Source organism: Triticum urartu, chromosome 2A (genome assembly GCF_056163025.1).
Source record: "Triticum urartu cultivar PI428250 chromosome 2A, HENAU_Tu73, whole genome shotgun sequence".
NCBI lineage: Eukaryota > Viridiplantae > Streptophyta > Magnoliopsida > Poales > Poaceae > Triticum > Triticum urartu.
The window spans coordinates 672,266,653-672,279,589 of NC_141874.1; the positions used below are offsets into that span (position 1 = coordinate 672,266,653).

Consider the following 12,937-nt stretch of genomic DNA (forward strand, 5'->3'; position numbering starts at 1 on the left):
TCAACGGAACAAAAGTACGGGCCATCTATCTACAATCAACATAAACAAGCAAGATACTATCAGGGACTAAGTTCATGATAAATTTAAGTTCAATTAATCATATTACTTAAGAACTCCCACTTAGATAGACATCCCTCTAATCCTCTAAGTGATCACGTGATCCATATCAAGTAAACCATGTCTGATCATCCCGTGAGATGGAGTAGTTTCAATGGTGAACATCACTATGTTGATCATATCTACTATATGATTCACGCTCGACCTTTCGGTCTCCGTGTTCCGAGGCCATATCTGTATATGCTTGGCTCGTCAAGTATAACCTGAGTATTCCGCGTGTGCAACTGTTTTGCACCCGTTGTATTTGAACGTAGAGCATATGACGCCCGATCATCACGTGGTGTCTCAGCATGAAGAACTTTCACAACGGTGCATACTCAGGGAGAACACTTCTTGATAATTAGTGAGAGATCATCTTAAAATGCTACCGTCAATCAAAGCAAGATAAGATGCATAAAAGATAAACATCACATGCAATCAATATAAGTGATATGATATGGCCATCATCATCTTGTGCTTGTGATCTCCATCTTCGAAGCACCATCATGATCACCATCATCACCGACGCGACACCTTGATCTCCATCATAACATCGTTGTCGTCTCGCCAATCTTATGCTTCTACGACTATCGCTACCGCTTAGTGATAAATTAAAGCATTACAGGGCGATTGCATTGCATACAATAAAGCGACAACCATATGGCTCCTGCCAGTTGTCGATAACTCGGTTACAAAACATGATCATCTCATACAATAAAATTTAGCATCATGTCTTGACCATATCACATCACAACATGCCCTGCAAAAACAAGTTAGACGTCCTCTACTTTGTTGTTGCAAATTTTACGTGGCTGCTACGGGCTTAGCAAGAACCAATCTTACCTACGCATCAAAACCACAACGATAGTTTGTCAAGTTGATGCCGTTTTAACCTTCGCAAGGACCGGGCATAGCCACACTCGGTTCAACTAAAGTTGGAGAAACTGACACCCGCTAGCCACTTGTGTGCAAAGCACGGCGGTAGAACCAGTCTCGTGTAAGCGTACGCGTAATGTCGGTCCGGGCCGCTTCATCCAACAATACCGCCGAACCAAAGTATGACATGCCGGTAGGCAGTATGACTTATATCGCCCACAACTCACTTGTGTTCTACTCGTGCATATAACATCAAACCATGAAAACCTAGGCTCGGATGCCACTGTTGGGGAACGTAGTAATTTCAAAATTTTCCTACGCACACGCAAGATCATGGTGATGCATAGCAACGAGAGGGGAGAGTGTTGTCTACATACCCTCGTAGACCGAAGCGGAAGCGTTGCGCAACGAAGAGGAAGTAGTCGTACGTCTTCCCGGTCCAACCGATCCAAGCACCGTTACTCCGGCACCTCCGAGTTCTTAGCACACGTTCAGCTCGATGACGCTCCCCGGGCTCAGATCCAGCAAAGCTTCGGGAATGAGTTCCGTCAGCACGACGGCGTGGTGACGATCTTGATGTTCTACCGTCGCAGGGCTTCGCCTAAGCACCGCAACGATATGACCGAGGTGGAATATGGTGGAGGGGGGCACCGCACATGGCTAAGGAACGATCACGAAGATCAACTTGTGTGTTCTAGGGTGCCCCTGCCCCCATATATAAAGGAGCCAAGGGGAGGGGCTGCCGGCCAAGGAGGGGCGCGCCAGGGGGGAGTCCTACTCCACTCCCTTCTTTCCTAGTTGGAGAAGGAGAAGGGGGGAAAGAGGAGGAAGAGGGGAAGGAAAGGGGGGGGGGGCGCCGCCCCCCTTCCCTTGTCCTATTTGGACTAGGAAGGGGAGGGGCGCGCGGCCACCTCCTGCCTCCTTCTCTCTTCTCCCTCAAGGCCCATGTAGGCCCAATAACCCCCCGGGGGGTTCCGGTAACCCCCCGGTACTCCGGTAAAATGCCGATTTCACCCGGAACGATTCCGATGTCCAAATATAGGCTTCCAATATATCGATCTTTATGTCTTGACCATTTCGAGACTCCTCGTCATGTCCGTGATCACATCCGGGACTCCGAACAACCTTCGGTACATCAAAATGCATAAACTCATAATAACTGTCATCGTAACGTTAAGCGTGCGGACCCTACGGTTCGAGAACAATGTAGACATGACCGAGACACGTCTCCGGTCAATAACCAATAGCGGGACCTGGATGCCCATATTGGCTCCTACATATTCTACGAAGATCTTTATCGGTCAGACCGCATAACAACATACGTTGTTCCCTTTGTCATCGGTATGTTACTTGCCCGAGATTCGATCGTCGGTATCCAATACCTAGTTCAATCTCGTTACCGGCAAGTCTCTTTACTCGTTTCGTAATACATCATCTCACAACTAACACATTAGTTGCAATGCTTGCAAGGCTTATGTGATGTGCATTACCGAGAGGGCCCAGAGATACCTCTCCGACAATCGGAGTGACAAATCCTAATCTCGAAATACGCCAACCCAACATGTACCTTTGGAGACACCTGTAGAGCTCCTTTATAATTAGTCAGTTACGTTGTGACGTTTGGTAGCACACAAAGTGTTCCTCCGGTAAACGGGAGTTGCATAATCTCATAGTCAAAGGAACATGTATAAGTCATGAAGAAAGCAATAGCAACATACTAAACGATCGGGTGCAAAGCTAATGAAATGGGTCATGTCAATCAGATCATTCAACTAATGATGTGATCTCGTTAATCAAATAACAACTCTTTGTCTATGGTTAGGAAACATAACCATCTTTGATTAACGAGCTAGTCAAGTAGAGGCATACTAGTGACACTCTGTTTGTCTATGTATTCACACATGTATTATGTTTCCGGTTAATACAATTCTAGCATGAATAATAAACATTTATCACGATATAAGGAAATAAATAATAACTTTATTATTGCCTCTAGGGCATATTTCCTTCAGTTAGAGGCACACCAACTTTGTTGTTGCAACCCACTAGGTTCACCAACCCGAGCCCCTTAAACAACCATGTGGCTAGATTTAATCATTGTCGCAAGAGATTTAACACGAAATGCTGCCTCATAGAACAATGGAGACAAAACAAATGAAGAGATGATACCGTGGAACCAAGGGACACGATAAAACGATCGTTTATCTTGCACCTAGGTTCCACAGTGCCATCCCTTCATTTGTACCCTGCTTTTAAATCATCGGCAAAATTGCAAACATGTCCTAAATTCGAAAACTTACTGCATGTGGAAAGACAACCTATGATGGTGCATGCAAACTTACTGCATGTGGCAGTAGTCACGCATGATCTCCAGGGATGGTGTAAGCGAACCGTGTTGAATGAACACTAGTTGTGTTCAGACATCATGGTTCACAAATCCAACCCTGGAAATACAACATGATACCAATTCATCATCGGCCTGCCACGAACAGTTCTGCTACTAAATCCCTAGTGTGAATCGTCCCTAAACAGTACTAAAATCGGAATATCTTGCAAATCTGGCTAATTGGTATAATATAGATAGAGATCTGAGGAATGTAGTGCCGGATCTGCTAACTATGAACCCCATATGAGAACGACGAACAAGATGAACAAAAACACTAGCCGTACGAACAAGAACCCTAGCCGTACGAACAAGAAACCTAGCGCTTAAAATCCGCCCTAGCACTAACAAAGTACCGTGCATGTAAGAAATTAGACACGAAATGTGCCGATTCAAACAGATCTACCATAGCAGCAACGATTGTGGGATGATTGAGCACTTACCGCCATTGCTGCCGTTGAGGGAGCCCGGCGAAATGAGATGGCAGCATAGAATATGACGGCCAATCGCCGGCGGAGTACAAGAGGAGAGAGGCAACGGAGTACGAGATGGTGTAATCCGATCTAACGCCGGCGGAGGAATCGCTGTCGGTGAGAGGAGAGAGGGAATGGCGTCTCTGGAAGGGGTGAGTGAGAGGTGGGAGAGGAGCGGTGAGGGGATTTATGGCGTGCACACTCGAGGCGACGCGGCATCTCCCGCCCTTCCGCGTGCGTGCGGCGCGGACCGACTTTTGGCTTGCCAGGGCCTGGCCCTGCGAGAACGCTGGGATCGAGCTTTCCTAGCAGCTTTAAAACTCATGTGAAGCAAAGATTCCACAACAAACCAAATGGCCCAAATCCTTGCCGCTGGGTGCAAGAAAGGAGCATGCGAGCAACCAAACACACCCCTACTGTAGGATCAGCTACCAATTAAACTACCGATTAACTACAGTGCACACAAAGATGATTGATAACTCGTTCGTCCGAGCCACAACAAAGCCTAGACTAACACCAGCAGCACCAACGAGGTGGTGCACGTCGCTGATAGTATGGTTTCCTCATTGCTTGGCAAGCTCAACATTCATTCTCAACTTGGATCGACATCGTGGGAACACATAAATGAATTAAAATACAAAAAGATGGTAAGTATCCAGTCGAATCAATATGTCATCTCACATCTCGCACTTGATCCCTCATAGCACTAGTAGTGGGAAATCAAAGAGTCAAGAAGTGGGAAATCGAAGTGTCAATGCTGACTACTATATTAGTATGTACACTGTTTTCTGATTATTCCCCCATCCAACAATGGCATGCATTGCACAAACTCAGCATTCAGTTGCAAAACATCGTGGAAACACATAACATAAATTAAGTTAAAATACAAGAAAAGGTAGGGAACAAAAAATTAGTCAACGCCGATACTCCGGGGGTACATATGTTACAGAGATCAATATGACATCATCTTACATTTGACTGATACCACCACTTTGATGCCAACAACTATGTTAACTATTTTCCTAATATTTCCCCATCCAACAAGGGTGTGTATACAAAAGACGTTTCTATCGATGGTACGGGTAACTTTCCCACGTCTTGAGCCTTGGAACTGTTCAAATGGTAAGCTACTACTCTTTTGCAATTTGTCCATAAGAAGAGAATCTCCTTGTAAGGATGAAATCCTAGGGTACGAATATCATCATGAAAGTGATCTATTGGAGCCTTAGCCTCAGCTTCAAGGGTAATGCCGCTGTCAGGATCCCATTCAAATTTCTGCTCCGCCATTGGTTCATAGGAAGTGTTTTGCAAAGTCCAAAGTCCATTGTTTTGAAGGCCAAAGTGTTGATGTGTTATTCCCACGAGTGGTTGAATGCTCACGTCATTCTTGAGCACCCATTTTGTTTGACCGCGTACCTCATCATCATTAAGTAGCCAAATCCGTAGCCGTTCCTCCAAATTAAAGATTAGTGCACAGTAGACGCCGTTGATGGATTTCCCCAAGTAGAGAGATTTTAGATATGTCACTTGACGTCCTATTGGAGATGGAATCACTTGGTACTTATGGGTCGACAAGGTTATACTGCACAAATGATATATTTTTCATTACATATAATACATATATAGCTAGTTAAATTGTCAATATAGAACGACGCACATGCCCTATAAACCGTGATGGAGGAAGGAGAGAAAAATGTCCTAATAGTAGTAAAAAGGAGGGTTGAGCTCATATATACCGTATAATGGAATCGTCTTGGGAATGCACATAAAGCGCATCCCGCCAGTGGACGGCGTAGCGTTGCTTCCGAGGAGAGAAGTTGATGTCAGCTATGGTAGTCCGTGTGGCCGCTTCTCCTTCTTGTCGAACAAAAGACCTCTCCTCCCACCTCCGTGTTGTCGAGGAGAACACGGTGAGCGTGTACGGCGATGGCGGCCATTCCGTCTCGTCGGTGAATTTGGTTAGCTCAACAGTGCTGCGCAAGACTCTAGGGATCGAAAACACATGGTAGTGCGGCGATACAGCGGGATCAAACACAAGGTATCTGGTGTCAAAGAAAGCTTCCATCCCTGCACGTAGAGGCGGCGGCGGGGGCAAGGGCGCGCACTGCCGGGTCGCCGGGTTAACCACCCAGTCCCTGAGCAAGAGCAGGCCGTTGCGGTGATCCAGTACTTCCAGATGTCGGTAGTCTGGGCGGGGGACGTCCTCGTCCAGGTAGTCGAACCTGACGGCGATTTTGTGCTCCATCTCCATCAGGGGGCGGGCGAACAATCGCATGCTGCTCAGGATCACCTCCTCCACGAAGAAGATCCCGTAGACCGAGAGCGGGAGGAGGTCCGCGCGCAGCAGGCTCCGGGCGTCGACGACATCGTGCCACGCCTTGCAGACGCAGCGGGACGCCGCCAGGCTGCGCGGGTTGAGGCGGCGGAGGATGCAAGCCAGCACGTCGTCGGGGAGGAGCAGCTCCATGGTTGCCAGTTTCCTAGTGCACGGCACGGGGGACGCAGCCGATCGAATCTGGGCGGCGAGATGCGCTAGCGTCGGAAGCTGGGAATCGAGCGACACAAAAGGCTCGTCTGGAGATACGGTGTAGTAGTTACACAAGGTACGGACATGTCTACTTAAACCCGGCTGCTGAACCGACATAAGGCGTCCTACACGTACGGTGTACCCAACACGGACACTGCCAAGGAACGCGTACCATAGGATACGATTACTGTTTCATACATCGTTCATGTTGAGTCAGGTGATTGTATTGAAAACAAAGGATAGACTAGAAAGTATTCCGACTTGTCTTCTACTTCAAGTAGATCATGTACTTTACCTGGAAAAAAAAAGTAGATCATGTACTTCACACGAATCCCTCTCTATCCCTTATATGTCCATGAGGCTCAAGCAATACATCATCAACGATTCCACGAATCCCTCTCTATCCCTTCTAACATGTTCGGGTTTTCTCTCTCTCGTTGGTCGCTTTGATCGGCGTTTTTTTTAGTTTTTTGATTTAAAATCGGTTTGCGTCACCTGCCGCCGCCGTCGGCCCCGTGCGCCTCTACTTCGATCCTGGCGTGACAAGCCGGCCTCTTCTTCGACCCGGCGGCCACGCGCGCCGAGGCCACCCATTAGGGCCCGCCGCCGTCCATGCAGCGGCCCGCCAATCGCCCTGCGCCAGCCGTCACCGCCCTGCTCCGACCTGGACTCCTACATCGCCCCGACCCGGCGACCTCGCGCCAGCAGCGGCCAACCACAACCGCCCCGCGTGCGCCGGCCCACCCGTCGATCTACGCCGCGCCGGTACGGCCGCCCTGTCGACTGTCATCGCCGGCTTCATCTCGGACTCTGCCGCCACCACGCCTCCATCGAGCGGCGTCCTCGACCTCTCACACGATCGGCTTGATCACCCGTTCACCACCACGATCCGCCTCATCTACGCCCCCGGCCGACCTGGCTGTCAGTTGCATGCGCCTCCGCAGGTCCCGTGAACATTGTCCCCGAGTTCTGCGCGCCCCTCTACCAATCGAGCAACGGGCTGCCGCTGCGTCGCCCCATTGCACCGCAGCACTACCGCCCCGTGGTTCCTCTCCCAGCTGCACCGACTCGTGTCACTGCTGCGTCGCCCCTTTGGTTCGTAGTGTCGCGGCCCGCGGTCCACCACCGCCTCGAGTCCGTCCGCTCCAGGCCGTCCATTGGCTGCACCGACCCTCGCACCGACGCTGCGTCGCCCCGTCGGGCCATAGCGAGTGTGGCACGCGGTCAAGGCCACCGTCCGGAGCCGTTCATGCGGTTGCACCGACCCAGGTTCCGTTGCTGCGCCGCCCCTTCGGGCCGTCGCGCCGCGGCCCGCGGCGACCGCCATCGCCCCGACCCACCTGTCGCAGCTGCATCGCCCCTTCGGGCTGTAGCGCGCGACCCGCGATCCAACGTGTCTCCCATTGTCAAGTTGAATGGGGTTTTCTCAAGATTATCAAAGTAGTGTTTAATATTTTTCACATAACGAGCATCGATGGTTTTAGGAGGTTCCCCATCTCCATGAGTAGCAAGTACACCTATTTTTTTTGGTATTTCGTGTTCCATATCCATAACTACAGATAGAGAACAACTAAGAACAACAAATAAAATCTACTTAGGGATAAAGCAAACAAGCACACATGAGAATATTCACCCCGTGCTATTGCTCCCTGTCAACAGCGCCAGAAAAAGGTCTTGATAACCCACAAGTATAGGGGATCAGTTGTAGCCTTTCTCGATAGATAAGAGTGTCGACCCAACAAGGATCTAAAGGTAGAATTTATATTCCCTTTAAGTTCTATCGACCATCGATACAACTCTACACATGCTTAACGTTCGCTTTACCTAGAATAAGTATGAAAATAGAAGTACCTTCTAGGTGTAAAGGGATAGGTTTGCAAGATAATAAAGAACATGAAAATAAAAGTTAGGTGCTATTTAGATAAAAAACAATTAAGTTAGTTTAACGAGTATGGAAAAGTGGTGGAAGGATTTGCGAAATTGTCCCTAAGCAATTGACTACGTTACTAGACCGATAGCAAGTTTTCACGTGGGAGAGACCACTACTAGCATGTCATCCCTTATTTGGATTTCAATGCACTTATGATTGGAACTATTAGCAAGAATCCGCAACTACTAATGTTCATTAAGGTAAAACCCAACCATAGCATTAAAATATATATTGGTCCCCCTTTAATCCCGTATGAATCAATTTTTATGGTAGGCGGAAGTTGCTGTCACCCTTGCCCTCCAATGCATAGTCCTATCAACATATTACTAACCCTATGGTGTGATCCACATGCACGCTCATATGATGGGCACCAAAGGACAGCAACATAACCACAAGAAAATTAAACCAATCATAGCAATTCACCAATTACCCGATAGGACAACCAAAATCTACTCAGACATCATAGGATGGCAACACATCATTGGATAATAGTATGAAGCATAAAGCACAATGTTCAAGTAGAGGGTACATCGGGGATCTCTCTCTCTCTCTCTCTCTCTCTCTCTTTGTCTCTCTCTCTTTCCCTCTATTTCTCTGCTCCCAGATTCTGGCCTTTCACCATTTTAAACTCTTGGTGATCCGTAACTCCGATTTGGCTTAAATTTAACACAATTTTTATCTTGATATTAGCTTTCGTGCAGCGAAAGAAGGGAACCAACCGCCCTACGGGGTGGGCACAAGCCTCCTTGCCGCGCCTTGGGTAGGGGGCGCGCCCCTAGGGCATGTGGGCCCATCGGGCATCGTTTCGCGTTGATTCTGATTCCCAAAAATCACATATGTTTCAAAATAAATCTCCATAAAATTTACTCAAAAGATATAAGTGAAGTGCAAAGAGCATTCTATAAATCAACCAACGACTATCTCATACCAGCATGGTGCATTAGTAAAATAAAAATAAAAAGCACATGACGCTCCATGATTTACGCATATCATGTGATGAATAAAAATATAGCTCCAAGTAAAATTACCGATGATCGTTGGAAGAAAGAGGGGAAGCCTTCTGGAGCATCCCCAAGCTTAGTTGCTTGGGAGTTGTCGGGACCCCGATCCTAAGTCACACCGATCTAGCATGTAACACCTCATATCACCTTTGCGGCCTCACGCACGGTATTCCCACGGGTGCCACCTTACCTGGCCCGGGACCGTTTGCGCCTTTTTGCTCACGTATATGATAGTGTCGCTAGCATCCATATGACAAAGAACCCGGGCCGACATGGCTAGTCGTGAATCCAAAGCGGCACTAACCCATGAGGACAGGCATACATGAATCACATCGAGCATGTCGGTCATCAACGTGTGAATCCGGGCTGTAGCACTGGGCTAACAGGACTCCGGTAACCCGGGCTGTAGCAGGCTAGGCAGGACTCCAGATGTCACCGTGTGACATTTCCCCGAAGGGACAGACATAGGAACGAAGTGAAACACATGCCGGCCAGTCAAGTGTTCCGAGCAGTAGTGCTGGGCTAGCAGGACTCCGGTGGACCGGGCTGTAGCGGACTACTATCGCTCAGGAAGCACTAGACTACATTTCCCCATATGATACGCTGCCAAGGATAAACAACTAGATTGTCGGATCCCACACATAGCAATACACGTTACATGTACGCATAACATGCAAGTATGTGTTGTACAACATGGCTTCACAACATAACGCAAACTCATATAGATAAGTCCCAGAAGAGCCACATAGCAGTAAATACAAACAGGGGTCACATGACCCAACATTCAGAGCATACAAGCAACGGAAGCATTACATGTCTGAGTACAGACAACTACAAAAGAAAAAGGCTGAGAAGCCTGACTATCTACAAGACCCTCCCAAGGGTGCAAGATCGTAGCTGAGGTAACAAGCTACTCGTCGAAGTCCAAGCGGAACTACTAGTAAGACCGAAGTCTCCGCTGCAAAAACATAAATAAAGCAACGTGAGTACAAAGGTACTCAGCAAGACTTACATCAGATCCTATCATGCATGCATTTGTATCAAGAAGGTAATGTGGGGTTTAGTTGCAGCAAGCCAGCTTTGACTCGGTGGCTATCCTGTTCTACGACTACAAGAACTTCTTTGAGGTGAAGCAGCGCACACGAGTCCACTAATCACCACATCAATACACTACTATGGATTCATCCCCGTCTCTCTACGAGGAGGCCATCCATAGCACTCACACTTATCTTGAGCATTTTAGTGTATCCACTTCAAGTTGTCTATGTACCACGTAAGCATCCAAGAAGTCCATAACCGAGGACACGGCTATTCGAATAGATCATGATAACCCTGCAGGGGTGTACTTCTTCACACACGCTCTCACCACTTATCACCATGTACACGTCATGTATCTCGGCAACCTTCAAGCGGAAGCCTGGCGAGGGTGTCGGCCACGACCTGACTAACCACACAAGGCTCTAGTCCAGGTTTATCGCCTATTCGGGTTCCATCCTCAAGGAGATCCGGCCGGGGTGTCGCTCACGGCCCCAAACGATGTGAGCAGGGTTCCCAAGCCCACCATCCGGGTGCCACTTGGTACACCGTGCCACCTGTGCCTAGTCTGTCCCAAGCCCACCCTGCCGGGTGCCACTCGGTAGAAAAACAGCACTACCTACAAACACCAGAAACTAGTTGCAACTCCTGGACAGAGATCAAGTTGGTTAATAAGTCGAGAGAGCTTGGAGCGCCCGGAGCCCAATGTGTGGTAGTAGCTAGTCATTGGACAACTTACACAGAACTTGGTTCTTAAGGACGGTCCCATTGAGACAACCCACCATGTACTCCTACATGGCCTCTCACCGCTACCTTTACCAAATCGTGTTCACACGCTTAACTCTTAGCATCGGAACATAGCATAACACTCCAATCCATTCCCAATGAATCAGACCTGACACAACTCTAAGCAATAGCAGGCATGGCATGGTAGGAACACAACATGGCTCAATCAACTCCTACACATGCTAGTGAGTTTCAACTATTTACTGTGGCAATGACAGGTCATGCAGAGGAATGGGTTCAACTACCGCAAGATAAAGTAACAGCTGAATCGTTGTTGTCCTAATGCAATAAAAGAGAGCAGGAGCGAGAGAGTGGGATTGTATCGGAATGAACAAGGGGGTTTGCTTGCCTGGTAGATCAACAAGGGAGGCACTGCTTCACAGACAGGTACTCTGGAACGGTCTCCGGAGCAAATACCTATCGAGAAGGAACGGTGTCGACAATCAAACACAAGCATATGCAACAATATGATGCATGAAGATGGCATGAAGATGTGTTGTTATCTGAGCTAATGCAACTAGCATTCATTTGCATGAAGTCCATTTGAATCAAAGATTCAAATGCATCTCCAAAATAAGTCCTTTATAAATGCCATTATATTGTTTCACTTATACAGCAGGTATACTTGGTTTATCATGCATGAAACTGGTACAGATGGATAGATTGCATTTTTCTGATAATTTTTCATATATAAATCATTTCAATCTGAGCTACGTTTGAATTGATATGAATTTTTGAAGTTTAGAATATTTTCTGGAATTTCCTGTTTTAAAATAATTCCAGAAAAAGAATAACTGTGTCAGCATGACGTCATGCTTGCGTCACCAAGTCAGCGGCGCTGGCCAGGTCAAATCTGACGTGTGGGGGCCACACGTCAGTGTCATGGTTAATTAACAGAGGGTTAATTAATCCTAACTACTAATTAGGGTGCGCGGGGGCCCTTCTGTCATTGAGAGAGAGGGGGGAGGTCAAACCGGGCTGTGGTCAACCCACGCCGGTCAAAGGTCAGCGGTCGCCGGTGTTTAGCCGCCGGCGAGTCCAAATGCGGCGGGGCGCTGCGGGTTTTGCCTACAGGGGGCCATTTGGCGTGCGGAGTGCAGCTACGGGATGCGGACGCTCGTCTGCATCCAACTGTGGTGGTGGCGCGGCAGGGGAGTGGCCGGAGTGGCGCCGGTGACGACAAGTGCGGCGGCCGGAGTTCGGCCATGTCAGGGAAAGGGGCTACGGCGTGCAGGCGGCTAAACGGAGAGAGGGGAAAGGCGTAGAAGCTCACGGCAGTTCAGACGAGGCGGTTGGCGAGCTCAGGGACGCGTCGAAGACGACGGGGCAGCGAAGACGATCTCTGACGACCGGAGATGAAGACGGCGGCGAGGCGGCTCTCCAGGGCCTCCCGAGGTGCGTGGCTTGATGAAGAGGTGGAGGACGACGTGGCGGAGCTTCTGGCCTCGAAGAGAGGGCGAGGGGGAGGCGGTGGCCGCGGTAATGGCGTGCGGCGGCGACGGCAGCGCTCGGCCGTGGTGAGAGAGAGCAAGGGAGAGGAGTGAATGGGCACGGGAGAGTGAGAGGTGAACGGGGCGGCGCATGGCGACGTCTGGCGTAAGGAGAAAGAGCCAGGCAGGCAGCTGCGTGCCGGCGTGCACGGCGTCGGGCACCGCTTCCCCTCTGCCTACTGGCAAGAGGAGGAAGACGGCTCTGCCCCTGGTGGGCTGGGCCAGAACAGGAACGGGCCGGCCAGTGCCAGGCCGCAGGTGGCCCAGGTAAGCATCTCTCCATTTTTGTTTTCTTTTCTATTTCTGACATTTGTTTTTGACTTAAAATAAATACTAGCAC

The 12,937-nt window shown here is 49.0% G+C and overlaps 1 protein-coding gene across 1 annotated transcript; it reads right to left on the minus strand.

The window, feature by feature from the left end:
• Positions 1-4,842: 4,842 nt before the first annotated feature.
• Positions 4,843-6,451, minus strand: LOC147986608 (uncharacterized). Its single transcript, XM_087540099.1, has 2 exons — positions 5,565-6,451; positions 4,843-5,410 (listed from the first exon to the last, which is right to left on the minus strand). The coding sequence occupies exons 1-2, from the start codon at positions 6,293-6,295 to the stop codon at positions 4,843-4,845; spliced, it is 1,299 nt and encodes a 432-aa protein (XP_087396225.1). The 5' UTR covers positions 6,296-6,451.
• Between the last annotated feature and the right edge of the window lie 6,486 nt (positions 6,452-12,937).